Below are 24,864 nucleotides of genomic sequence, written 5' to 3' on the forward strand. Positions count from 1 at the left end.
GCAATCAGACAAAACAAAGAAATACAAGGCATCCAGATTACTAAAGAAGAAGTCAAACTGTCACTATTTGGAGATGACATGATATTGTATATAAAAATCCCTAAAGACTCTACACCAAAACTACTAGAACTAATATCTGAATTCATCAAAGTGGCGGGATGCAAAATTAATACACAGAAATCTGTTGCTTTCCTATACACTGATGATGAACTAGCAGACAGTGAAGGCAGGAAATCAATTCCATTCACAATTGCATCAAAAAGAATAAAATACCTAGGAATAAACCTAACCAAAGAAGTGAAAGACCTATACCTGAAAACTACAAGGCACTCTTAAGAGAAATTGAAGAGGACACTAATAAATGGAAATTCATCCCATGCTCTTGGCTAGGAAGAATTAATATTGTCAAAATGGCCATGCTGCCTAAAGCGATCCACAGATTCTATGCAATCCCTATCAAAATATCAACAGCATTCTTCAACGAACTGGAACAAATAGTTTTATAATTCATAGGAAACCACAAAAGACCCCAAATAGCTAAAGCAATCCTGAGAAAGAAGAATAAAGCAGGGGACATCTTGCTTCCAAACTTCAAGCTACTCTACAAAGCCACAGTAATCAAGACAATTTGGTACTGGCACAAGGACAGAGCCACAGACCAGGGGAACAGAGTAGAGAGTTCAGATAATAACCCAAACATATATGGTCAATTAATATATGATAAAGGAGGCATGGACATACAATGGGGAAAAGACAGTCTCTTCAACAACTAGTGTTAGCAAAACTGGACACCTACATGTAAGAGAATGAAACTGGATCACTGTCTAACCCTATACACAAAAGTAAATTCTACATGAATCAAAGACCTGAATGTAAGTCATGAAACCATAAAACTCTTATATAAAAACATAGGCAAAAATCTCTTTCATATAAACATGAGCAACTTTTTCATGAACATATCTCGCTGGGCAAGGGAAACAAAAGCAAAAATGAGTAAGTGGAACTATATCAAGCTGAAAAGCTTCTGTACAGCAAAGCACACCATCAACAGAACAAAAAGGCATCCTACAGTATGGGGGAATATATTCATAAATGACGTATCCGATAAAGGGTTGACATCCAAAATATATAAAGAGCTCACACACCTCAACACACAAAAAGCAAATAATCTGATTATAAAATGGGCAGAGGATCTGAACAGCCACTTCTCCAAAGAAGAAATTCAGATGGCCAACAGGCACATGAAAAGATGCTCCACATCGCTCATCATCAGAGAAATGCAAATTAAAAGCACAATGAGATATCACCTCACACCAGTAAGGATAGCCACCATCCAAATGATAAACAACAATAAATGCTGGCGAGGATGCGGAGAAAGAGGAACCCTCCTACACTGCTGGTGGGGATGTAAATTAGTTTAACCATTGTGGAAAGCAGTATAGAGATTCCTCAGAAAACTAAAAATACAAATACCATTTGACCCGGGAGTTCCACTCCTAGGAATTTACCCTAAGAATGCAGCAGCCCAGTTTGAAAAAAGACATATGCACCCCTATGTTTATTAGAGCACTATTTATAATAGCCAAGATATGGAGGCAACCTAAGTGTCCATCAGTAGATGAATGGATAAAGAAGAAGAGGTAAGTACACAGAATGGAATATTGTTCAGCCATAAGAAGAAAATGAATCCTACCACTTGCAACAACATGGATGGAACTAGAGGATATTATGCTCTGTGAAATAAGCCAGGCAGAAAAAGAGATGTATCAAATGATTTCACTCATCTGTCCAGTATAAGAACAAAGAAAAAAACTGAAGGAACAAAGCAGTGGCAGACTCACAGAACGCAAGAATGGACTAACAGTTACCAAAGGGAAAGGGACTGTGGAGGTTGGGTAGGAAGGGAGGGATGAGGGGGGAAAAGGGGCATTAAGATTAGCAGACATAATATAGGGGGGTGGGCATGGGAAGGGCTGCATAACACAGAGAAGACAAGTGATTCTATAGCATCTTACTACACTGATGGACAGTGACTGTAATGGGGTATGTGGGGGGGACTTGGGGATGAGGGAAGTCTAGTAACAGTAATGTTGCTCATGTAATTGTAGATTAATGATACCTGGAAAAAAACTATTCTAAAATAAAAAAAAAAAAGAAGGTATGTACCATCTCCTCTAAAAATATTCTGAAAAAAATGGATGGAGCTAGAGAGAATTATACTCAGTGAAATAAGCCAGGCAAAGACAAGTACCAAATGATTTCACTCATCTGTGGAGTATAACAACAAAGCAAAAACTGAAGGAATAAAATAGCAGCAGACTCACAGAATCCAAGAATGGACTAACAGTTACCAAAGGGAAAGGGATTGGGGAAGATGGGTGGCAAGGGAGGGATAAGGGGAATAAGGGCATTACAATTAGCACACATACCTTAGGGGGTTGGCACGGGGAAGGCATTACAGCACTGGGAAGACAAGTAGTGACTATAGCATATCACAGCACTCATTTACAGTGACTGTAATGGGGTATGGTGGTGGGGACTTGAAAATGCAGGGAATCTAGTAACCACGGTGTTGCTCATGTGATTGTATATTAATGATTTCAAAATTAAAAAAGAAGGAAAAAACTTCTGAAAAGACTTTGAATTCCTTGTTCTAAACAGTTATTTGTTAACAATAAACACAGAAGATCATTTCATAAGCTCAAGTCTCAAGTTGTTATCCCAGTGTTTTATTTTATAAAACAACTTAAAAAAAAGAATGAAGTATGAAACAGTACCTTTAATTTTAACCTGGTTTTATCTTCCTCATCAAGAACTTTATCTTCAAATTCATCTTCATAGTACTGAGGCTCAAAAGGCCTACGAATTGTTTTTTAATGTCATATTAGCCATATTTAAATAAGTAATGAAAATGATTAATACTACATAAAATAATCATCTTTACAACCAGTATGTTAAAAAAAATCACAGTAGACAAATAACTTCAAATACAACCTCAAGGAAGTATGCAAACTAATACTTTGTGGAAACTTGATTTGAAAACCTATTACCGGAAATCAAATCCAAGTGGGACTAATAATTCTGTCTTCTTCATTTGATGAAATTTCCCTTCTGACGCACAGGTGACACATCTAAATTTCCAAACGTTTTAAGAAAAGTGTCACATTAAGTCACACAAGAGCTTGCACTCCTGCACGTTATGTGAATAACAGCCATCACAATATTCTATTGTGTGAAATGATTATCTTTTCTACATTCACAATGGCATTTCCATTGAACATTTGTCATTTCTCTAGCAAACTTTCTTGTTCTTTTTATGGTTTTTCAGCTTAATACTTGTGAACAATACCTTCACCACTGTGATGCATTTGTTTATAAGAAAGTGACAAAACGCTACAATTATTAGCTTTAAAACTCTCTTGCACTGGGAAGTAATTCATCATTTTCCTACCACAGCAAATTCTAAATCTTTTTTTTTAAGTTACATGAAATATCTCCTATCTTTGTGACTAACCAACTCATGATAAGAAGAACACTTACATTCCACATTTTTTTATTCAACATCATGAAAGAAAAAAAGTCTTTAACCAGTCCTCTTACTTGGGTTCTACGCTGAGAAATCTGGGTAGTTTAACCAAGTACATTTCACTTCCTAAATCATAGTTGACACTGGGAATTTCTATTTCTATTCTACTTTCAGAAATCAGCTCTTCCCCACGCTGGTCCTGAGGTTCTCCACTTTCAGCCTAAAAGAGGAATCAGAATGTGAGACCTTGAAGTGACATTCAAAATGCTCTAGCTCTTCTCCCGCACCAGGCAGATCAGGTTTGACAGGAAGTAAATTTAAACACCACGTTAGGGATGAGGCATTCAGCTACCACGCCAGGCCCTTCCCTCAAATTTCACCCTTTCTCCCATTAAAAGACATCATGGGAAACAAGATCCGTTAGCCTGCATTACCAGAACAAATATCTACTTGTTGCTGACATACCTCCTTTGCATAAGACAATCAGCAGCACAAGAGTGAAATCACGCAGCCCTTCAGCACTGACTATTACAACCAGAGAAGAACGGCAAACAGCACACACATCCGGGCAGAGGTGTGAATGAGAAAAACTTTAAAATCAAAGGTTTTCAAATGATGAGTCCTCACAGTCCAGCCTCCAAAATTTGGCTTCAGCGTCATCCTGAGCAGTTCCGTCTATGTCCTCTAGTAACCAGAAATTCCCAACATAGCTAAGAAAGTCACCCACGTATCACGTTTCAGACCCCTTACTTAGTTACCCATATCCTTTCTCCAAAAAAAACACAGATCCATCAGCCATTGGGACTTCTTGCTCAGCTTTGAACATTGGGAACAGTTGAGATCAGTGATCATACTTACAACAGGCTGCCCTGGAATAGGTGGTTGATCATCCCCATCACTCTCTGAGGAAATGTCGTCTATGTCTCCAAACAGATCCATGGCCCCAATAAAATCTTCCATGTTGAGAGAAAATGCACAGTATTAATATCCCTGACTAAAGTTCTTCACACAATCCTTAGCCCATCACTTCAACATAATGCCAAGATTCATAAAGCGCATCTCCATTTAACCAACCTCAAACTGACCCCTTGAGCCCAGTCCTCCAGAGCCTGACATAATGTGGATGGAGGAGTAAGTGACAGAGTTGGTGGGTGGGAGGCAGCGTTGCTGTAATAGGAGCTTTCAAGCAGCTTCCACTGATTCCTGCCTCTGATGCCCTCGCCCTCGCACAGTCCCCTCCAACATTGTGTCATGGTTGTTCTATGTGACCAGCAGAAAAGAACCTCACTTCCAAGGGTCAGACAGTGCACAGGGGCTCTTCTGCCTTCTACTTTCTCTCTTGGGTCATTTGCTCTGGATGAAGCCAGCGGCCATGATGTGAAGAAACAGAACTGCTTGGAACAGCTCCTGTGGTGACAAACTGAGGCCTCCTGCCAAGAGCTGAGTGAGTGAGCCACCTTGGAAACACTTTTGTCAGCCCCAGACAAGCCTTCAGCTCAGGGCTCAGCGGCCCACTTGACTGCAGCCTTATGGGAGACCGAGTCAGAACCACTTGTCTAAGCCATTCCCGACCCTCAGACCCCTTGAGACACAGTAAATGTTTGTTGCTTCAAGCGGGCGCTCGCAGGGGATGGACTCGGAAACGCTGTGGGGTAGCATGCCGCTCACACAAGATGTATCTGTTCCAGCACTCTCGTCTCCTTAAGGTTTTGGATTTCCCCCACATAATGCCAGGGAAGGTTTGGCATCTCAGATTCATTAAATGTAGGCCACCACTGTGTTTTTTTATTCAGTAACCAGGTACCAGAATATGGAATACACCAAATCACGGTATATGAAAAGTATACCCACATCGGTACATTTGGCCCCAAAGCGCCTGGCCTTCATTTCACATTCATAGAATCCACTTCCACACCTGTTCTCCAAGCTTCTGCCTCTATTCATTAGCAAAATCTTGTAATTCTTTTGGTGTATAAGCTGTTTCTCCTCCAGTCAGTTTGCAACTTCTTGGCCAGAGAATGAGGGGCCCCTACTGATGGGTCTCCTGGCAGAAAGTGGGTCGAACAGCACTCGGTGGAGTGAGCCCTGAGGACGATGGGGACCGTCCCCACAAGATGTTCATTTCCTCACACACACAGGGAAGCCAAGCTGCTGCTTACAGGCCAGGGAGCCTCAGAGCGACAAGAAAATTTGAGTTCTTCAGCTTCATTGCACTCCAAGCAGACACTCCCATCCTTAGCTTCTTTCTCAGTCAATGCCCTTTCACACGAAAGACCTGAAGGGGCTATGAATTCATGTGATGCTGTAATTCTGCAAGCACACAATTAGTTCTGTGTTTGATTTACAGCTACCTCAGTCCTTTTGACTACGAGGTATGAGAGATTCTTCTGGGACTGCTAGGAAAGCGCACTGGTCTGACCCTGACTTGAGCTGAATGTTAAAAAAACTAAGCTTGTGATTGCCTCTCTGTCAGTGCTCAGGGCACTCAGAGGATCCACCCCACAACACACTCCTGAGAGTCCTCAGCCCTGCCTGACAAGAGCAGCAGCCGCGTGAGCCCTCAACCGAAGGGGCCCCTGAGCCATCACGGCACCGCCGTCCTGTTCCCACTGGCGAGGAGCTCAGACCTGTGTCCAGCCCAGAACAATCTACAGATTCCATCTCTGAGAATTTACCTCTTGAAGTACCCACTCAGGACCCAGTTGGGCAACAGAAACAAACCAATAGTCTATACAGATAGAATTTAATTGTCAGAAATTGAAATAAGGTTTGAAGTTGTTGATTAGCTAACAGAAGTATAAAATGAAAACTCTAAGGGACCACAGAAATGGCAAATTCAGACAGCAACTCCCACTCCTAGAGGTGAGGGAACAAAGGGGAGAGGTAGAGTGATTAAACTTGCAAACTTACAGAAGCAGCTGCCTCTCGCCCATACCTGAGGCAGGTGCCCCTCACCCATACCTGAGGGAAAGTGCCCAGCTGGTACTGACGGCTCTGGCTCTCGGGAGGACAAAGAAGCCGGCTCTCCAAGTGCTGCTGAGAGGGGAAATTAGATGGAGCTGCTGGGGGAGCAACAGCCTCTCCTGAGGTGAGCGAGCACTGGTGCGCCCCCTAGACAAACTGCAAGGCAACAGGAAGCCCCGGAAAGTTCCAGCAGTAGACAGGAAGGAGCAAGCTCCCAGTCTTCCTCTAGCGCCCCTAATAGGGGGAGCTGGCAAACCGGACATGCGATGGCAGGGCTTGGCCCCAGCACAGCTGAGGTTAGGCTAGAAGGAGAGGGTTTGGAGATGAGAAACAAGAGCTGCACAACAATGTCTGCAAGTAAAACCAAGCAAGCAAATAAAACCCAGAAGTTCTTAGCTTGGAAAAGACAGAATGAAAGCTCTTAAAAGCCAGGCATAAGAGCTCCAATTCGGTAAGCTAAGAAATAGCGAGGGACAGACAGTTTTTCAGTCAGGCAAGTGACTCTCTCTCCATCCCACTTTCTCTGCATCAGGCTTCAGGGTGAGCCCCCCACAGCCAGCACTCCCAGAGTGCACCGACAGCTCTGGGGAGGAAGTGGGGTGGAGTCCGCGCATAGGGGAAGAGCAGTCAGTGCGCTAGAAGAGCACCTCCGCAAAGACCACGTGTGCGTGTGGTGGATTCCAAACGTCTCCACAAATTCTTTGCCATCCCAACTATCAAGAGTCAAATTTCCCTCTGAATATGGGCTCACATTAGTGACTCGCTTCTAATGAACAGAACACGGGGGACTTGGATGTGACTTTCAATGCTGCTCATAAAAAGCAATACCCAACAAGGTAACGCATCTCTCCCACGGGTCTGCCTTGGGCGCTCAGCTGCGGACCCAGCCACCAGACTGTGAGGAACAGGGCCGGGCCTAGGCTGACAGGTGAGGTCCTCACCTTGGGCGTAAAATATGAGGGTGTCAGAATCCCAGGGATCAAGATAAGTGATTCTGTAATACAATGTTTTTTAAACTCCAAGTAAAAAACCCATGAACAAAATAAAATTTTAAGAAGGGGAGCCTTCGGGCCAGCTGTACTTGTGCAGTTCTTCTCACTTGTCTTACACTAATCCCAGGCCTGTCAGATCCTGTCTTTAATGTAAAATTTTGAAATTTTCTATATCAGATTTTTTGCATTAAGTTTTTTAATGTTCTTTACAAAATTACTCATCCGGATTACTGTAGTTGTATGAATTGGGAGACCTTGCCCCACTGAAATTCCATTCATCCGGAACCTCAGAATGTGACTTTATTTGGCAATAGGGTTTTCGCAGATGTAATTTGTTAAGATGAGATCCCACTGCATTAGGGTTGGGCCTAAATCCATATTGGTGTCCTTATAAGCAAAGAGAGATCTGGAGACATACAGAGACACAGAGCAGACACCGCAGAGAAATGAGGCATGTGACGACAGAGGCAGGGATTGGACTTAGGCTGCCACAAGCCAAGGGTTTGCTGGGAACCCCCACAGCCAGGACGAGGCAAAGGAGGATTCTTCCCTAGACATGTCAGGCATCTCGTGGTCCTGCTGACACCTGGATTCAGGCTCAGGAGCTCTAAGAAAACACATTTCTTTGGCTCTAAGTCACCTGCTCTGCATTAGTTTGTCACAGCAGCTCTAGCAAACAAAGGCAGGTCCAAAGGTCTCTTCAGGCCCCTTTAAACTCAGCACCCTGGAAGGAGATGCCTCACTCACCCCATCTGACCCTGACCAGGAGGTTGTTTTGTGGAGGATGGAAGGAAGGGGTAGGGAACAGCAGCAGGAAGTGACAAAAACCTAAGACTCAACATAAAGTGTTAACATATCAACTTACTTTGCGAAGTCAATTTCTCAAACACAGACTTGATTTTAAAACCTTTTATTACAATTAAAATTACAGAAAAGCAAATCAATTCATTGCAATCAAAATAACTCATGTTTACATCATATTTATAAAACAAACTGTACAATAAAATATATAAAAAGTTTTTACATTTTTCCTTCAATCATCATCATCTTCCTCTTCATCACTGATCACGTACTTCTTATGCTTTTTATTTGGTTTATCATCATCTTCTGCTTTTCTCTTTCCAGAAGGTTCACCCTCCTAGAAAGATAAAACTTTTTAAATCATAAAGCCAACAGAGAATTCAATGCCATTTCATGAAAAAAGCTCTCAACAAAATGAGTATAGAGGGCAGGTTCCTCAACATAATAAAGGCCATATATGACAAACCCACAGCCAACATCATACTTAACAGCGAGAAGCTGAAAGCTTTTCCTCTAAGATCGGGAACAAGACCAAGATTCCCACCCTCCGTGCTTTTATTCAACATAGGACTGGAGGTTCTAGCCATATTGTACATAAAAAATCATACATATCTGAATTCAGCAAAGTTGCATGATACAAAATTAATAGACAGAAAACTGTTGCACTCCTACACACTAACAATGAACTAGCAGAAACAGAAATCAGTAAAACAACTCCACTAACAATTGCATCAAAAAGAATAAAAGACCTAGGAATAAACCTAACCAAGGAAGTGAAAGACCTATACCCTGAAAGCTAGAAGACACTCTTAAGAGACATTAAAGAGGACACTAATAAATGGAAATTCATCCCATGTTCTCGGGTAGGAAGAATTAATATTGTGAAAAATGCCATTCCTCCTAAGGCAATCTATACATTCAATGTAATCCCTATCAAAATACTGACACCTTTTTTCAACAAACTGGCAAAAAATACTTCTAAAATTCATATGGAGCCACAAAGATAATGACTGGTCAAAGCAATCCTGAGACGTAAAAATGAAGCAGGGGGAATTATAGTTCCAAACTTCAAGCTCTACTACAAAGCCACAGTAACCAAGTCAATTTGGTCCTGGCACAAGAACAGACCCATAAACCAGTGGAACAGAACAGAGGGTCCAGATATTCACTCAAGCATATATGGTCAATCAATATATGATAAAGTAGCAGTATATATACAATGGAGAAATGACAGTGTCTTCAACAGCTGGTACTGGCAAAACTGGACAGCTACATGTAACCAAGTGAAACAGGATTATTGTCTATCCCCATACATAAAAGTAAACTCGAAATGGATCAAAAACCTGAATGTAAGTCAGGAAACCATAAAACTCTTAGAAGAAAACATAGGCAAAACTCTGTTGAATATAAATATGAACAACTTTTTCATGAGCATATATTGCTAGGCAAGGGAAACAAAAGCAAAAATGAACAAGTGGAACTATATCAAGCTGAGAAGCTGCTGTACAGCAAAGGACACCATCAATAGAACAAAAAGGCATCCTACAGTATGGGAGAATATATTCATAAATGACATATCTGATAAGGGGTTGTCATCCAAAATATATAAAGAGCTCATGCACCTCAACAAACAAAAACCAAATAACCCGATTAAAAAATGGGCAGAGGATCTGAACAGATACTTCTCCAAAGAAGAATTCCAGATGGCCACCAGACACATGAAAAGATGCTCCACATCACTATCATCAGAGAAATGCAAATTAAAACCACATTACCTAACACCGGTTAGAATGTCCAACATCCAAAAGACAAACAACAACAAATGCTGGCAAGGATGTGGAGAAAAGGGAACCCTCCAACACTGCTGCTGGGAATGTAAATTAGTTCAACCATTGTGAAAAGCAGTATGGAGGTTCCTCGAAAAGCTCAAATTAGAAATACCATTTAACCATACATTCTACTTCTAGGAATTTACCCTAAGGATACAGGATTCCATATTCAAAAAGACATACGCGCCCCTATGTTTATCACAGCACTATTTACAACAGCCAAGAAATGGAAGCAACCTAAGTGTCCATCAGTAGATGAATGGATAAAAATGTGGTACCTATACACAACAGAATATTATTCAGCCATAAAAAGAAAACAAATCCTACCATTTGCAACAACATGGATGGAGCTATAGAGTATTATGCTCACTGAAATAAGGCAGGCAGAGAAAGACAAGTACCAAATGATTTCACTCATCTGTGGAGTATAAATATCAAAGCACAAACTGAAACAGCAGCAGACTCACAGAAGCCAAGAAAGGACTACAGTTACCAAAGGGAAAGGGACTGGAGAAGATGGGTGGGAAGGGAGAGAGAAGGGGATTAAGGGTCATTATGATTAGCACACATAATGTGTGGGGAGGGGCATGGGGTAGGCAGTATAGCACAGAGAAGACAAGTAGTGACTCTATAGCATCTTACTATGGTAATGGACAGTGACTGTAAAGGCGTGTGTGGTGGGGACTTCATAATGGGGATGGGGAATATCTCAAAACCACAATGTTGCTCATGTAACTATATATTAATGATAACATAATAAAAAAAAACAAATAAATAAATAAAAGCCAACAGAGTATTTCTTAGGAAGCTTAATCAAAATTAACTCTGAACTTAATAACCCACTGAAAACCCAAAATAAAATAACTGCTTTCATAAGAACATTCAACAGATGAATAAAACAATTGTTTTATTTTATTCTTCAGTGGTATTCTTCAGGAGACCTCACTTTTTGTGAAGGAATTTTTCAGAATGTGAGATTTTGCCCTACTGAACTTAGCTGGAATAAATCACTGTGCCATTGTATAAATGCAACAAATGGCAAAAATACTCATATTAGATTAAAAGAAAGTTTGCATATAGCTATAAATGCAGATCCATATAGATATAGGGCCAGGCAGCCCACAGTTAACAATGAGTTGCCATTGTCTTCCAACAAATTATTTTTAAGGCTAATTATAAAATTCAGACATTTTGATCCATGCTAATAGACCAGCTACCAAAGTTTACTTAACTCCCCAAAATAACTAAGAATACACATAAATCAAGGTGTCTTAAAGTATGAGACCAATGCTAAGAATATCAAGGCTTCTACGGAAACACAGTTGACCCCTGAATAAAGCAGGAATTAGGGGCACCAACCCCCGCACACTTGAAAATCCATGTATAACTTTCGACTTCCCAAAATCTTTAACTACTAATAGCCTACTGTTGGTTACAAGCCTTACCAAAGACACAACAGTTGACTAACACATATTTTGTAGGTAACATGCATTATATACTATATTCTTATAATAAAGTAAGCTAGAGAATATGTTTTTTCAAATTGTTACAAATCTTCAAAATATTTCCAATATTATTTATTGAAAAAAATATGCATATAAGTGGACCCACACAGCTGAAAGCTGTGCTGTTTAAGGATAAACGTATGTTCAGAATCCCAATCACGGGAAACATCCACGCTGAGGGGAAGCTGGGACTCTCCCAGTTCCAAGTCGCCGACGGCCCCATACACAGAGGGGAAGAGCCTCTAACAGGTATGGGAGGGTTGCCAGGAGGGGCGTGGGGGCCCCATGAGGGACAGCTGGGAGAGGAAAGAGACGGGAGAGCAAGCAGCCCCCTGGGCACCCAGTCACTGCCGGCAGGACTACCTCCCAGCCCGCAGCCCTCTCCTTAGGAAAGAAAGCTGAGGACCGGCTGTAAACCTCTCCTCCCCACTGTCCTCACGATTCTTTCCACTCGAGTCTTTCCCTCTTCTACTGTTTCTCGTCTGACCCACTTTTCTGCCTTTGAAGTAATTTAGGTTTTCTAACGTTTCTACTGCTTACAAAAATAAGGGAGAATAAAAAGCTCTATTATGCTCCTTTTGTGCAACTTAGGCCCTGTTGGGGACGGGAACTAGTATTTACTGTTCAGCTACTACATGTCACCAACTTAGCCACTTTCATATCTGTTATTTACTATAATACAACTTCACAAGGCAGCAAGCAAAAAGCCCACTGAACACATGAGGAAACACACTCAGAAATGTGAGACGGCCTGCTCAAGGACATACTAAGGGTACAGGGTAGCCCCGGGATTCAACAGGCCAGTCCCCTCTAATCCAGGCTCCCGCACTTTCTCCCCTATCTAGGAATGCTCTGATGGTAACAGTGGCTCTCTGGTATGGGAACTTAAAATCTGAAAACTCCCCTGTATCTCAGGCATACCCAGGCTCAAGGCATGTGGGTGGGATCTGATGTACAAATAAGAAGGATCTAGAGCAGGTAGGACCCATTTTCTCTTCTTTCCCATTGTAACCCATGGCCACAGCTTGACTGGGGTAATATTGGGAGGCAGCGGCAGGGGAAGTCCAGGCAGAATTAAAATCTCTGTTGTCAGGAAAGGGGAAGGGAAGGGCACAGGAAAACCTAACAGAGTATTTAGGTGAGGAAGGCATCGGGTAGCTCCTGTAACAGCCGGCCAGGAGGCACTCACCAGGCATCTTAAAGTCAGACACTTTCAGGTTTGTAACTGCCCAGCCTGGAAGAAGGCTATTTCATGAATCATATTAAAAAATCTCATTTCTGAGAACACCAGGAATAAACAGAAGTCCCGTGGCACTTCTCAATTTTCATTCACAGTTTCTGCTTGCCAAGAAATAAAATGGTATGTGCTTAGATCAGAATTCTCACTTACCAATAATTCAGTAGAGTACAAATGCATTGTTAAGATGTTTAAAACAAAAACAATGCAGAGTAATTTAACAATTTCTATCTACTTACCTTCTATAATATGCCACTTCCAGGAAGGATTTGGAAATATTAAATGCTGTGATTAGCAGACAGAAATATAAGAATGAAATTCTCTTTCACAAGAGAAAAGAGCTCACAGAAGTTTACAGTTCACAGATGGCCAAAAATCATCAAGACTCATTAAAACCATGGATAACAAGAACACAACATGTACTTCCTGCAATACAGCAAAACAATCCTTTGAAAAGTCCTCCCACTGAAAATAAGTAATTACGGGAAAACATAAACAAGTCAGTGTGATTCCAAGAATATAGGATAATTGGAAGCCAAAAAATTAAAAGAAAACAGAACCCACAGAGATATAAGTGTAGCACTAAAGCAGGCTTTCCCCTTGAAGACATTTACCAACTGTGTGAACATGAGCTTTTGTTTTTAGACCTTGCAGGGTGCCGAGGACAGGAGACAAAGGCCGAGTGGAACAGACTAAGGGCAGATCTCAAAGGATGACATCTTCAGCTACAGGTGAAGCAGAAGTAAGCCCAGGCCCATTTCTCGTTAGAACAGTTTTGGTAAAAGGCCAGATAATAAATGTCTTAGGCTTTGCAAGACATACAGTTTCTGCTGCAACTATTCAACTTTGCCACTATATCAGGACAATATCCACAGATGACACATAAATGAAGAAGAATGGGTGAGTTCTGAAAAAACTTTATGTGAAAAACAGGTGGCAGGCCAGACTGGGTCAGAGGGAGGTAATCAGCCAACCCCCATTATGAAATAACTGCAAGGATCATAATTTCTGATCTCAAACATTAGAACTAATTGACAGGGGACTAAAAACAAAAACAAATATATTTCTAGGAAAATTCATCACCACAAGTCAGAACTCATACTTCCAGGTATCTAAAAAAGATCTTATTCCAAGAATATAATTTAAAGTGATCCCAGGTGGCTGATGCCCAAGGCACCTAGCAGAGGAAAATATAAATCACCTTTGGAAGAACTCATCAGTCCCTCAAAAATTCCCATTGATCTGAGCAATCATTTAATCACAGAACACAGAGAAGAAGTGAGTAGTCATGAAACAGAGCCAGCAGAGGTAAAAGGGAGTAAAAGCACTTGTGTAAAGATTTCAGACACTGGAATTATCAAACATAAAAGATTTTATGTGTAGACTAAAAAGTTTTTAAGACATTAAAAGAAGAAACTGAATATGTGAATTAGGAGCAGGAAGTTAAAAAATAACATTTAAAAAAGAAAGTAAAAACGATACATTTTTACATGGCAAATTTGGAAAAAAAAAAACAACTAAACCTCTAGAGATGGAAACTAAAACAAAGTAAGAACCCAAGGAAAGCAATGAACAGCAATTAGGCACAGCTAAAAACAGCAGTAAAATGGACAAAGGATCTGGAGAATCATCCCAGAATGCAGAGACGAAGACATGGAAAATATGAAACTAGTTTGAGAGTCATGGATGACAGAGGATAGGGTAACATGCATTTAATCAGTTTCATAAGGAAAAAGGAGAGTGAATGGTACAGCACCACTAACAGTACAGAAGAACTGATGGCTGAGAAATTTTCAGAACGATAAAAAGATACCAAACTACATATTGAGGAAGCCTAACAAATTCCAATCAGAAAAATAAAAATAAATGCACAATAGACACCACAGTAAAATCGAAGAACACCAAAGATTTTTAAAAATCTAAAAAGATAAAAATAAATAAGTCTTTGGAATGTATTGTACAGCATGGTCACTATAGTTAATATTGTATTATAGATAACAAAAATTGTTAAGAGCACCAATCTTAAAAGTTCTCATCACAAGAAAACAAAATTTGTAATTATGTGTAGTGATAGAAGTTATCTACACTTACAGTGCTGATCATTTTACAATATGTACATGTACCAATTTCAATGTTGTACACGTGAAACTATAAGATGTCAAATATATATCAAAGAAAGGATGTAAAATATCTCAATCCTCTTATAATTTGAAAAGGATACTGTTAAAAATATAAGTTCAAATATTTTAAAATTACTTTGGAATAAGTTTTATTATTTCAATAATAGATGGAAGTTTAAGTTATTCAATTACTTGACACTATTTCAAATACTATTTCATCTAAATAAAAAGGAAACAAGATTGGTGAAATTGGGCAAGAGGATAAAAATGTACAATTTCCAATTATAAATAAGTCATGGGGTGAAAAGCTTAGCATACGGAATAAAGTCAATAACACTGTGATGACTCAGTAGGATGACAGATGGCAACTATACTCATCCTGAGGAGCTTCTGCAATGTATATAATTCTTGAATCACTATGTTGTATACCTGAAGCCAGTATAATACTGTATACTGTATGTCAACTAAACCAATCAGAAAAAAAATTTTCTTAGCACAAGTTTTTCTACCATAAGGATTATCTCTGTAATTTAAAAAATATATTGAAAAGAAAGACAAAAAGGAGGAGATACACCCTCTCATCTACACACACTGAACAGTTCCTAGCTGTCCAGCTGGGCCTTGGTCTCAGAGCCCCGGGCCTCTTCTCCCAGGCCTTTCTACCCACCCAGCATGCCCACCCTGGCTGCCATGCCCTGCAAGATGACACTTTCAACACCCAGTGAGAGGTCAGAGGCGTCAGAGTCTCCTCTGGGCCACTCGCACACCTGCATTTATGCCACTGAGTTTCAGTACAGTATACAGACATCTGTCTGTGCTTCTGGGCTGGGGGCTCCTCTTCATTCCTGGTGTTGACTCAGGCACACAGGGTAAACCCCTATAATTAAGTACATTTGGTTTTTACCTCATCACTGGTGAGTTTCTTTGCTTTCAGTAATCTTTGAGCCTTATCTTCTTCGGATCCCTCATCACTGTCTGAAGAATAGATTCTGGCACGTTCCTCTGAAAGCAAAGGAATAAGATCTGTGACTGACTTTCAAAGACAGGGATCAATTCATTCCTAGGTTTTCCTTGATGAGTGTCTTTACTTCCTTCTGTACATTTCTCCCAGAGAAAACAAATAAAACCTTTTTGATTTAAAGATAAATATAAATTTAGATATGTTGAAACAAAGCACTTACCCTCTCAAAGACAAGAATGGCCCATCTGAACACTTTTAAATATTAAAAAGGCTTGTGTGCAAGGTGACAAAAGACACACACACCACAATTCTTCCAAAATAAGCTACTAAAGCCTGAGTCATTCTTTCATGGGACTAATACTTAATTCTAAAACAGGCTTTGAAGATAAAACCAAGAGGTGGTTTCCTGGTTCTGTAAAGGACCTGGCAACCTTTCTGTTGCCAAGAGGACGTTTCAAAGGGAGATGCAAACAATCAACAGTGCGGACACCCCAGCCCAGGGGAACCGCGGGGTAGAAGAGCAGCAGCTGACTTTAGCCCAGGACTAACCCCCTCACCTCAGAACACAAAGCCTGCCCCTTCTCCCCATTCTCTGCCTTTCTGACCACTGGACAGAACGGAACGCTAATGAAGTTGTCTATTCAGTTTTTAATCTCTGGTGAGCTGAATATGATATAATTCTCTCCCTAAAACATCCTTCATTTTTTGTTTATTATTTAGTTCTTATGTGGTTTACTTACACAATTAATCTTTTCAGTGAGAAATCAGCACTAAAAGAGAAAGGAAAGGTCTCTGTACTCTACAAATAATTACTAGGTAGGTAAGGAAGGGTGTAAGAGTGCACCATAAAAAATACAGTCACTGCAAGAAAAGGAGAGAGGAGATTTATAGGATGGTCAGGGAAGGGGATATCTGAGTGTTCTTAAAATGCATCACTCAACAGAGAAAAAACTAGGATGCACAGTCACCCACGGTATATTGTACATTGCACAGTGATTACCAAACTCTATCTGGGGAACTAATCTGGGGAAGATTAGATCCCCATTTATAGATGGGGAACACATTGTTCAGAGATATGATGTCACCTGCCTGAAGCTGACGAGTAAGAACAGTAACAATAGTTTTAGGTAACATTTATTTAGTACTTGTTATGGGTCAGGAGGTGGGTAAAGTACTTTATACGTATTTTATCATTTAATTCTCAAAACATCACGCTATAAATTCTACTGTTAATAGGTTATTTCTCCCCTGATGATGCAACAGAAGTGAGGTATTCTAACTTTCCACAAGTCATCCAGCTAAAAAGTGGCAGAACTGAGTGAGATTCAAACAGAAAGAATCAGGAGTCCAGCCCAAGACTTCCATCGTTACGTTCAGCTTGCTTTTCATCATGTCGTCTTGCTGCTGGCTGCGGGGAGACGTCGGGGCGAGTATTGTGGCTGAGACAGATGCCTCAGAGGGCAGACGACCCTGGTTCAAGAACTGCCCACTTACTGTGTGTTTTGGGCAAGTTACTCAACCTCTCAAAGTCTCTGTTTCTTCAGTAATAACAAGACAAAAATGGATTGTGAGGGCACTATGCCAAGTGAAATAAGCCAAGCAGAAAAAACAAATACTGTATGATCTCATTTATATGTCAATCTAAAAACAAAAACAAAACACTCAGCTCATAGATAAAAGAGAACAGATTGATGGCTGCCAGAGGCAGGAGCTAAGGGGTGGGAAAAATGGGTAAAGGGGGTCAAAAGTTACAATCTTCCAGTTACAAAATAAGTTCTAGGGAATGTAATGTACAGCATGGTGGCTATAGGTAACTGTACTGCATTGTGTATCTGCTAAAGAGCAGATCTTAAAAGTTTCTATCACAAGAAAAAAATTTCATAACTATATATGGGGACAAGTTAATTAGATTTATTGTGCTCACCATTTTGCAATATACACAAATATTGAATTGTTATGGTGCACACCCAAAATTAATATAGTGTTGTATGTTAATCACACCTCAATTAAAAAAAAAGAACAAGACAATAATAGTAGCTGGGTCAAAGATCACTGTTACAAAGATCAAACAGGATGCATATGAAGAGTCTGAGTGTTGCCTGGGATTCAGCATGTGTTCCATAAATGTTAACCATTTTGCTAGTTGTGAAAGAAGGGAATATGCAAAGGAGAACTTTGAAAGGAAACAACAAGTATTTTCTGAAAACTTTAACTCATTGATTCCCAATTAGTAAAGAAATTGAGAAAAGTTCCAGAAAGCAGAAGCTGAAGGGACTCGTCTGTAAGTAGGAGCAACAGCAGTTCCTACCCGTTCAGGCTCACCTGAAAGAATTCTGCAACGACTAAATTCATTAGACCTTTAAATATATCCTCAATAACACTGGCTCCTTAAAAATAAAATGTCAGTGGAGCATTCAGAGTATACCAGTTATAAAGAAAAAGCAGTTATAAAAAAGTGAACCTTGAAAGGACATTTACTTTCCGCACAAGCTTACCCCGAATGCCCCCCTTGTATCGGTTTTTAATGGCCGCCAAGCTGATGGACTCCTCGCCCTCCTCCTCCTCGTCGTATCGATCAGGTTCCAGGTAACTGGCACTCAGCCCCCGCTGGTGCTGTTTCTCTCTCATTCGGCGCTGCTGAGATTCCCTGCGAATAGAAGCCCTTAAACGTTCTTCTTCTTTCTGAAAAGAAGCAAATAAACAACTCTGCTTAAGAAAAGGAAGTATCTTAGTGCCCACTTGAAACCACCTTTATTATAAGAACTTGTAAATGCCCAGCCCAGAATAACATGTATTTCCCGGGTCCTCAGAGCCCAGGTTCTCCCCATTTCACGCACCCTCGCCGTCCGCAGGAATCAGCTGGTTCGGCCCCGAGGCGTGAGGGCACCGCGCCAGGGCCGAGGCCGGGGGCGCCCTCCCACCGCCCCCCGACCGGAATGGGCGCAGGCCTGGCCATGGGGGCCGAGCGTCCCCTGCGCGGCCGGCCCGAGGCACCTCCTCCCTGCCCGGTGCACGCCTGACAGAGGCTGTTCCTGTTCACTGCTCCCAATGTGGTCAGGCTCCACCAAACCGCCGTGAAGCCCCCACAGCCCCGCTCTCCCTGTGGGGGCCCCTCCACCCAGGGAACCCCCCATGGTCCCTGACCACAGGATGGGGACGTGCAAGTAGGGGCGGGTCCGAGCCCCCAAGGAGGCTCCACGTATTTCTGTTTGTCCGGCATTCCGCACACTGGGGTTCACAGGGCAGAGAAAAGGTACGAGAGGTCAGGGATATTCTAGCACTTCTTTGAATTCCTCATTTAATTGTTCTGTATTACTGCATATGACTCTTAATTCTGTTGCTAGACATTCTGTGCAGCAAATCATTTCTATAAGGAGTATGTGGTTGTACTGAATGCAGAGTAAAAATCACTGTCAGTAGGACAGAGATTAAAAACAACCAAGCTGATTCGTTGTGCGTTTCCACAAAAGCTGGGGAAGTAGATGCAGACTTGGGGAGTAGGTGGTCCAGGGGCGTCCCCCAATAATGCTGAGACTGGAGTCTGCAAGTTCCCCCAACATCCTCGGCTGGAGGAGAAAAGGCGAGAAATGGAGTGAGAAGTCAGTCTTCAAAGCCAATGCCTCTAAACACTGGGTTTGGCTGTGCTACTGAACGTGGTTTGGTTGATCTCCACGAATGAAACACAAGGAGGAAAAAGCAGGGGCCCACGGCCAAAACGTTCAGCATGGCCTGACCATGAGATCAGAAATCAAGGCCCCGAGGCAACCCAAGTGTGTCGGCCTCACCGTACCCTGTTGCACAAAGGGATGAAATCGCACGACGCAGGCAGGGCAGTAGCCGGACCCAGCCAGCTCGGAGGAGATGCCTGAGCCTATCCCACTGCACTCGGCATCTCCAGGGACATGCTGCATGAAGGGCCAACGGTGTCAATACAAGCAAACACTCCATCATTTAGGGATGAGCCCAAAACCGAGTGTGTGTCTAGTTGGCAGGTCTGTCAGATCTGAAACTCTACCAGGTAGAACGTTATGAACTGCCCTTAAACACCACAAACCACTCTTTGCCCGATTCTGTTTCAGGCATGCTCTCATTCAAACTTGTGGTCTATTTTTATTCTATTTTAGACTAAATCTCTAGCATTTCCACTGATTTTTGACACAGACTCTAAACCACAGATGGTTCAGATGGTTTAGAATCGTCTGTGTCTAAACCAAGACATATGATTTAATCATCATTGAAACCAGCCAGTTTGTTGAACATGTAGGACCAGCGGGGAGAGAGCCCAAGCCCTTGTACCTGCTTTATAACCACTACCATATCACCTACTGTTCACTAAATGCTCAGGAGATTAATCCCTGTTCATGCCAGCTGGAAGAAGAAAAGGTGGGTCAATAAGAGGTAATGAATGGTTTGGGAAATGCTATTCTTAATATACCAGAAGTCCCAGGATAAAGCTTAGCAAACATACCTTAATCATTTCTGTGCGTTGACATTCAGGATCACGACCAGCCATTGGTAAGATTCTTATCTTCTGTGTTTTTGAACATCTATCTGCAAGTGACAGGGTCATCTTCCTGTGCGTGGCACTGTCTGTAGAGTGAGGTCTGCAGGAAGTGAGCAAAAAAGTCTCAGTGTTTACCAAATACATTTGTGAGCCAGTCAGATCAACATCCCAACAAGAGGCCATGACCATTTGCTATTATCTAGAAAATACAGACAAGGGCACTGAACTGAATACACTAGGTGGCAGATTCTGAACTTTTTTCATCAAGGCACACTGAAGCATCCTTACCTCTCAAGTAAATTGGGAGATGGAAAGCTGCAGTAAAGAAGGCCTTACAGAGCACAACCACCCTGTAGTAACGCTAAATGAATAGGCTCAAGCAGCATTTACTGAATACTAAGTGCCAAGCAAGGAACTTTGTATTTTACATGTCATGTGACTTCACTGTCATGGCTATTCTATGAGAAAGCTACTACATTTTATATATTAAGAAACTGAGGCAAAGAAAGATTGGGAAAGCTGCACGAGGTCTCCTTAAGTGGAAATGAGACTCAAATACAGGTCATTCTGATTCCAAAGCCTATACTATTAAAATTCTCAGAAAAGCTAAGTCTCAAAATAAACACTAGCCCAGGAGGCTGGCCTGTTCAGTATCGAAAAAAGAAAAATACAAATATTTCAGTGTAGTGCCTACACAGTCTAGACTGGATGCTCTTACCAGCTGACCCGAGTGTTTGGGGCTGTCTGGGGGGTACATCCCTGGAGTGGTACTGGACGCAGCAGCCTATGAAACAGGCTGACCCCAGCCTTCACACCCAACTCACTGCCCCTCCTCTGACTGTATGCGTTCTAACAGCCCCAGTTACCAGTTAGTCTCAGCAGGAAAAGACACACGGCCCAGCAAGCATTCTAAGCCTCTTGGCAGTTACAGTAAACACTATAATAAACTGACTTTCTGGCTTCTATACGAGTCTCTTCTAAGTTTGGTTAGCATGACCTGTTCCTGTGAAACAGGAACTTTAAATGGGCTTGACAAAACAGCCTACAAACCTTCAGCGCTGAGAACCAGACCTCGGGCCTTGGTGACCCACACTGTGAAGTTACACCAATCAGGAGGCAGGCATTCTGGACAACATCCTATTTCACCTCTTTTACTCTAACAAATAGTATGTTGCTAGAATAGTTACCTGAATGTGAGTTTGGTTTTAAAGACGGCTTGTCCCTGTAGACCAGTACCTTGTCTTATGAAGAGGTGGTTGTGATCGCCCTGCAGTGGAGCTTTGTAAACATCAAACACTTCATTGCCTAAATGCAGAGACATGCTGAAAAAAAGGGGCACTTCATGTGTTAAAGTCACAAAGCTTTCATTCTACCATTTTATTTCACTTAAAATGTGATTCAACTGCTGCTTTCTTTCCTAGCACAGAATTCAGAAGGAAAGAAAATAACGAAGGCATGATGTGAAAAACAATGTATACAGAGGTAAAACATGCTGTGATATTAATTCAGGCTCTACTACCTCCCCACGAAAGGGAGTTTTTCTAACATGCCACTTAGAGTAGGCAGCACGCAATGGGGAGGGGAGCTGGTCTAAGTTTTCCAAACTACTATGCTGTAGCCAAAGAGGATGATTGCCTTTTCAGCCACTTTTAATGTCTTCCACAAGGCTGTATGACCCTCAGCTACCTATTTATTCCTCTCAGGTTTTCTATGCAATGCCAGACCATTCAACAATGGAAATTCTTTAATAACAGATAGTCCCAAAATAAGGTCTTATTCCAAAACTTGATCCCTCCTAGCCACATTCTGGGTATTTCGATACTCTTCAGGTATTTTGTGCTCACCTGCCATCCGACCACTTCACTATCCGAGCATTGCTTTCTTTAATTTCATTTCCTTCTTCATCCCGGCGTATCCTCCATCGTATAGTATTTTCTACCTGTTTTAAAACACAAGTGCCTTACACTGGAATATTATTCAGCCATAAAAAGAGAAGAAATCCTGCCATTTGCAACATGGATGGATCTAGAGGGTATTGTGCTCAGTGAAATAAATCAGGCGGAAAAAGATAAATACCAAATGGTTTCACTCATTTGTGGAGTATAAACACAAAGCAAAACAGAAGGAATAGAAAAAGCAGTAGACTCATAAACACCGAGAAGGGACTAGTGGTTACCAAAGAGGAGAGGCTGGGGAGGGAGGGAGAAGGGGATTAACGGGCACTGTAATTCACAATCACAACACAGGTAGGTCACTGGGATGGTAGCACAGCATGGAGAAGACAAGTAATGACTCTGCAGCATCTTACTACACTGATGGACAGTGACTGCAATGGGGTGGGGGTAGGGACTTAATGATATGGGTAAGTGTAGTAACCACATTGTTTTTTCATGTAAAACCTTCATAAGAGTGTATATCAATAATACCTTAATAAAAAAATATGCCTCAAAAAAAAAATTCCAACAGGAAAAAAAATAGGCTTAAGTGAATTTCTGCGCATCTAGTGTTAGGATCACAGAGGGACCTGAGTGCCAGAGCATTTGAGCAGATGCTACCTCTGTAGTAACCTTGGGATGTTTCAAGACACAGTAAGAATTACAAGGACAGGAGATAAGGCTTGAAGCTTTATGAAGTAGCAATTTAGAACTGAGATTCCTTATGTGAAGCAGGTTCTCTGACAGAGCTAAGAACCATATAAAGGTGGGATAAAAAAAAAAACTGCTTATTGCCCAGGGAGATAGGGAAGCTTCCACATATGGTAAGGAAAAAGCACCCTATGAAAACTAAAACCCCGGGTTTGAGCAGGTTTAGAGTCTATTTTCATTTAAACTGCATGTGGGGAAACACCAAGCAAATCCAGAAAACATTCAAGATGTTCCTGTAATGAAAACCTCTGTTATTGATATTAAAAGCCCAGTAGAACTTCTGGGAAAATACAGAACACTACATGCACGTAGTTTATCACTGCTGCATCCTGGAAACACACCAAAATGAGGGTCAAAAATTTAAAAAGGATACACTCACATGTCTAAATAGAATGTGAATTAAGATGGCAACAGAGAGAAGCCAACATTTTGAAAACTGACAGATCTAAGCCCATGCTTCCCTATGCCTGTTCTCCCACCAACAACCCTAAAAGCACCTGCTCCCATTCCCACTTAGATTTTCTGGCTCTCCACTCTGTTAGCTGAGATGTCTTTGCAACCAGGTCCTAATGGTTCCCTCCCACCTGTTCCCTTTATTTCTTGATTCCTCACTAAGTAAACAACCAACCATGAAGCTGGCTGATGAAAGAACTCAATAAAATTCATGAATTAAATATGACGTTCATACCTGAGATTTGTTTCAAAACAGTGGGTAAAGTGGGATGGGAAACAAATAGATGAAGCAAGATTGCCCAACTTGACAACCACTGAAGTGAGTGATGGGCGCATCAGTTTATTACACTGTTCTTACTGTATTCGTGTATGTTTAAACTTTTCATTAATCAAGGAAACAAAACAACGTCACTATTCCTGCCTTTCCTCTCATATAGAATAAGTTAGCCACATATAAATATGCAAACATATATGGGCAATTATTAACAGAGAAGCCATTTTGAAAAATACTTTCTATTATATAAGGTGATTCAAATGATAAAAATGCTATGATAGGATGTACTGCTAGGTCTTTTCCTCTTGGGAATGAAAGACTCATTAAGGTAGTTCTAAAGACAGAGGACCTCATAGAGGCACATAAACTGTACCTGATTCCTTGTTCATTAGAGAATTAATGACACCATCAACTGACTCTTCAAGAAAGGTCAGCTAGTCTCAAGAACACTGCTCAAGAAACAAAGGGTCCAGGGCTACCTTCCATCACACCCCAAAGTTTTAAAAGACAGCAGCCTGTTATACACAAATATTTCATACTCTAAGCACCAAGATTTCAGAGTAAAATATTTATTTCTAAGTTTTGATTCCTATACTACAGTCTGCTATCACGTGGTCTGAAAATATAATAGATATGTCAATACTTGCTGATGTATCATGATAAAAGAGAAAAATGCAAAAATCAACAAATAAAAAAGGAACTACCACATTAATTTATTTACTGATGGGAAACAATGAAAAGCAGAATAATTCCAGAGGCACAAAAACAGGCATGAGAAATTGATAGTGCCAAACCTAAATCAATAGGTATGTTACATGTTCCAAGAAAAAATATCAGGTTAGTGGGGGCAAGAGGGAGGGGCAAGGAAAAGAACAGCAGAAAAACAAAACAAAAACCTGTCTACTAACTAATTGTATGACCTTGAGCAAGTTATTGGTGCCTGTTTATCTCCATTTTCTCATTTGATCTGCATTTTCATTAAGAGTGAGTAGTAGTAGTGAAATTTCACTGAAAAGCTTTGGAAGCCCATGTAGTTTGGACAGAAACCATCTT

The 24,864-nt window shown here is 41.2% G+C and overlaps 2 protein-coding genes across 5 annotated transcripts in view; both read right to left on the reverse strand.

The window, feature by feature from the left end:
- LOC140843288 (RNA polymerase-associated protein LEO1-like) overlaps positions 1-4,465 on the reverse strand; it is a 28,830-nt gene extending 24,365 nt beyond the window's left edge. Inside the window, exons 1-3 of the mRNA XM_073212268.1 lie at positions 4,385-4,465; positions 3,601-3,746; positions 2,778-2,859 (exon numbers count right to left, since the gene is read on the reverse strand). Of these exons, the coding sequence (XP_073068369.1) occupies positions 2,778-2,859; positions 3,601-3,746; positions 4,385-4,465 (309 nt within the window). The remainder of the gene's footprint in view (positions 1-2,777; positions 2,860-3,600; positions 3,747-4,384) is intronic.
- A 3,911-nt stretch (positions 4,466-8,376) lies between these two features.
- Positions 8,377-24,864, reverse strand: part of LOC108383685 (RNA polymerase-associated protein LEO1) — a 33,281-nt gene continuing 16,793 nt past the window's right edge. For all 4 annotated transcript variants that reach the window (XM_073211859.1, XM_073211858.1, XM_073211860.1 and 1 more), the window contains 6 exons: positions 22,284-22,378; positions 21,627-21,761; positions 20,404-20,539; positions 18,431-18,617; positions 15,879-15,976; positions 8,377-8,620 (listed from right to left, as the gene is read on the reverse strand). In XM_073211859.1, coding sequence (XP_073067960.1) covers positions 8,516-8,620; positions 15,879-15,976; positions 18,431-18,617; positions 20,404-20,539; positions 21,627-21,761; positions 22,284-22,378 — 756 coding nt within the window. In that variant the 3' untranslated portion in view covers positions 8,377-8,515. The remainder of the gene's footprint in view (positions 8,621-15,878; positions 15,977-18,430; positions 18,618-20,403; positions 20,540-21,626; positions 21,762-22,283; positions 22,379-24,864) is intronic.

Source organism: Manis javanica, chromosome 8 (assembly GCF_040802235.1).
Source record: "Manis javanica isolate MJ-LG chromosome 8, MJ_LKY, whole genome shotgun sequence".
In the NCBI taxonomy this organism is placed as follows: Eukaryota; Metazoa; Chordata; class Mammalia; order Pholidota; family Manidae; genus Manis; species Manis javanica.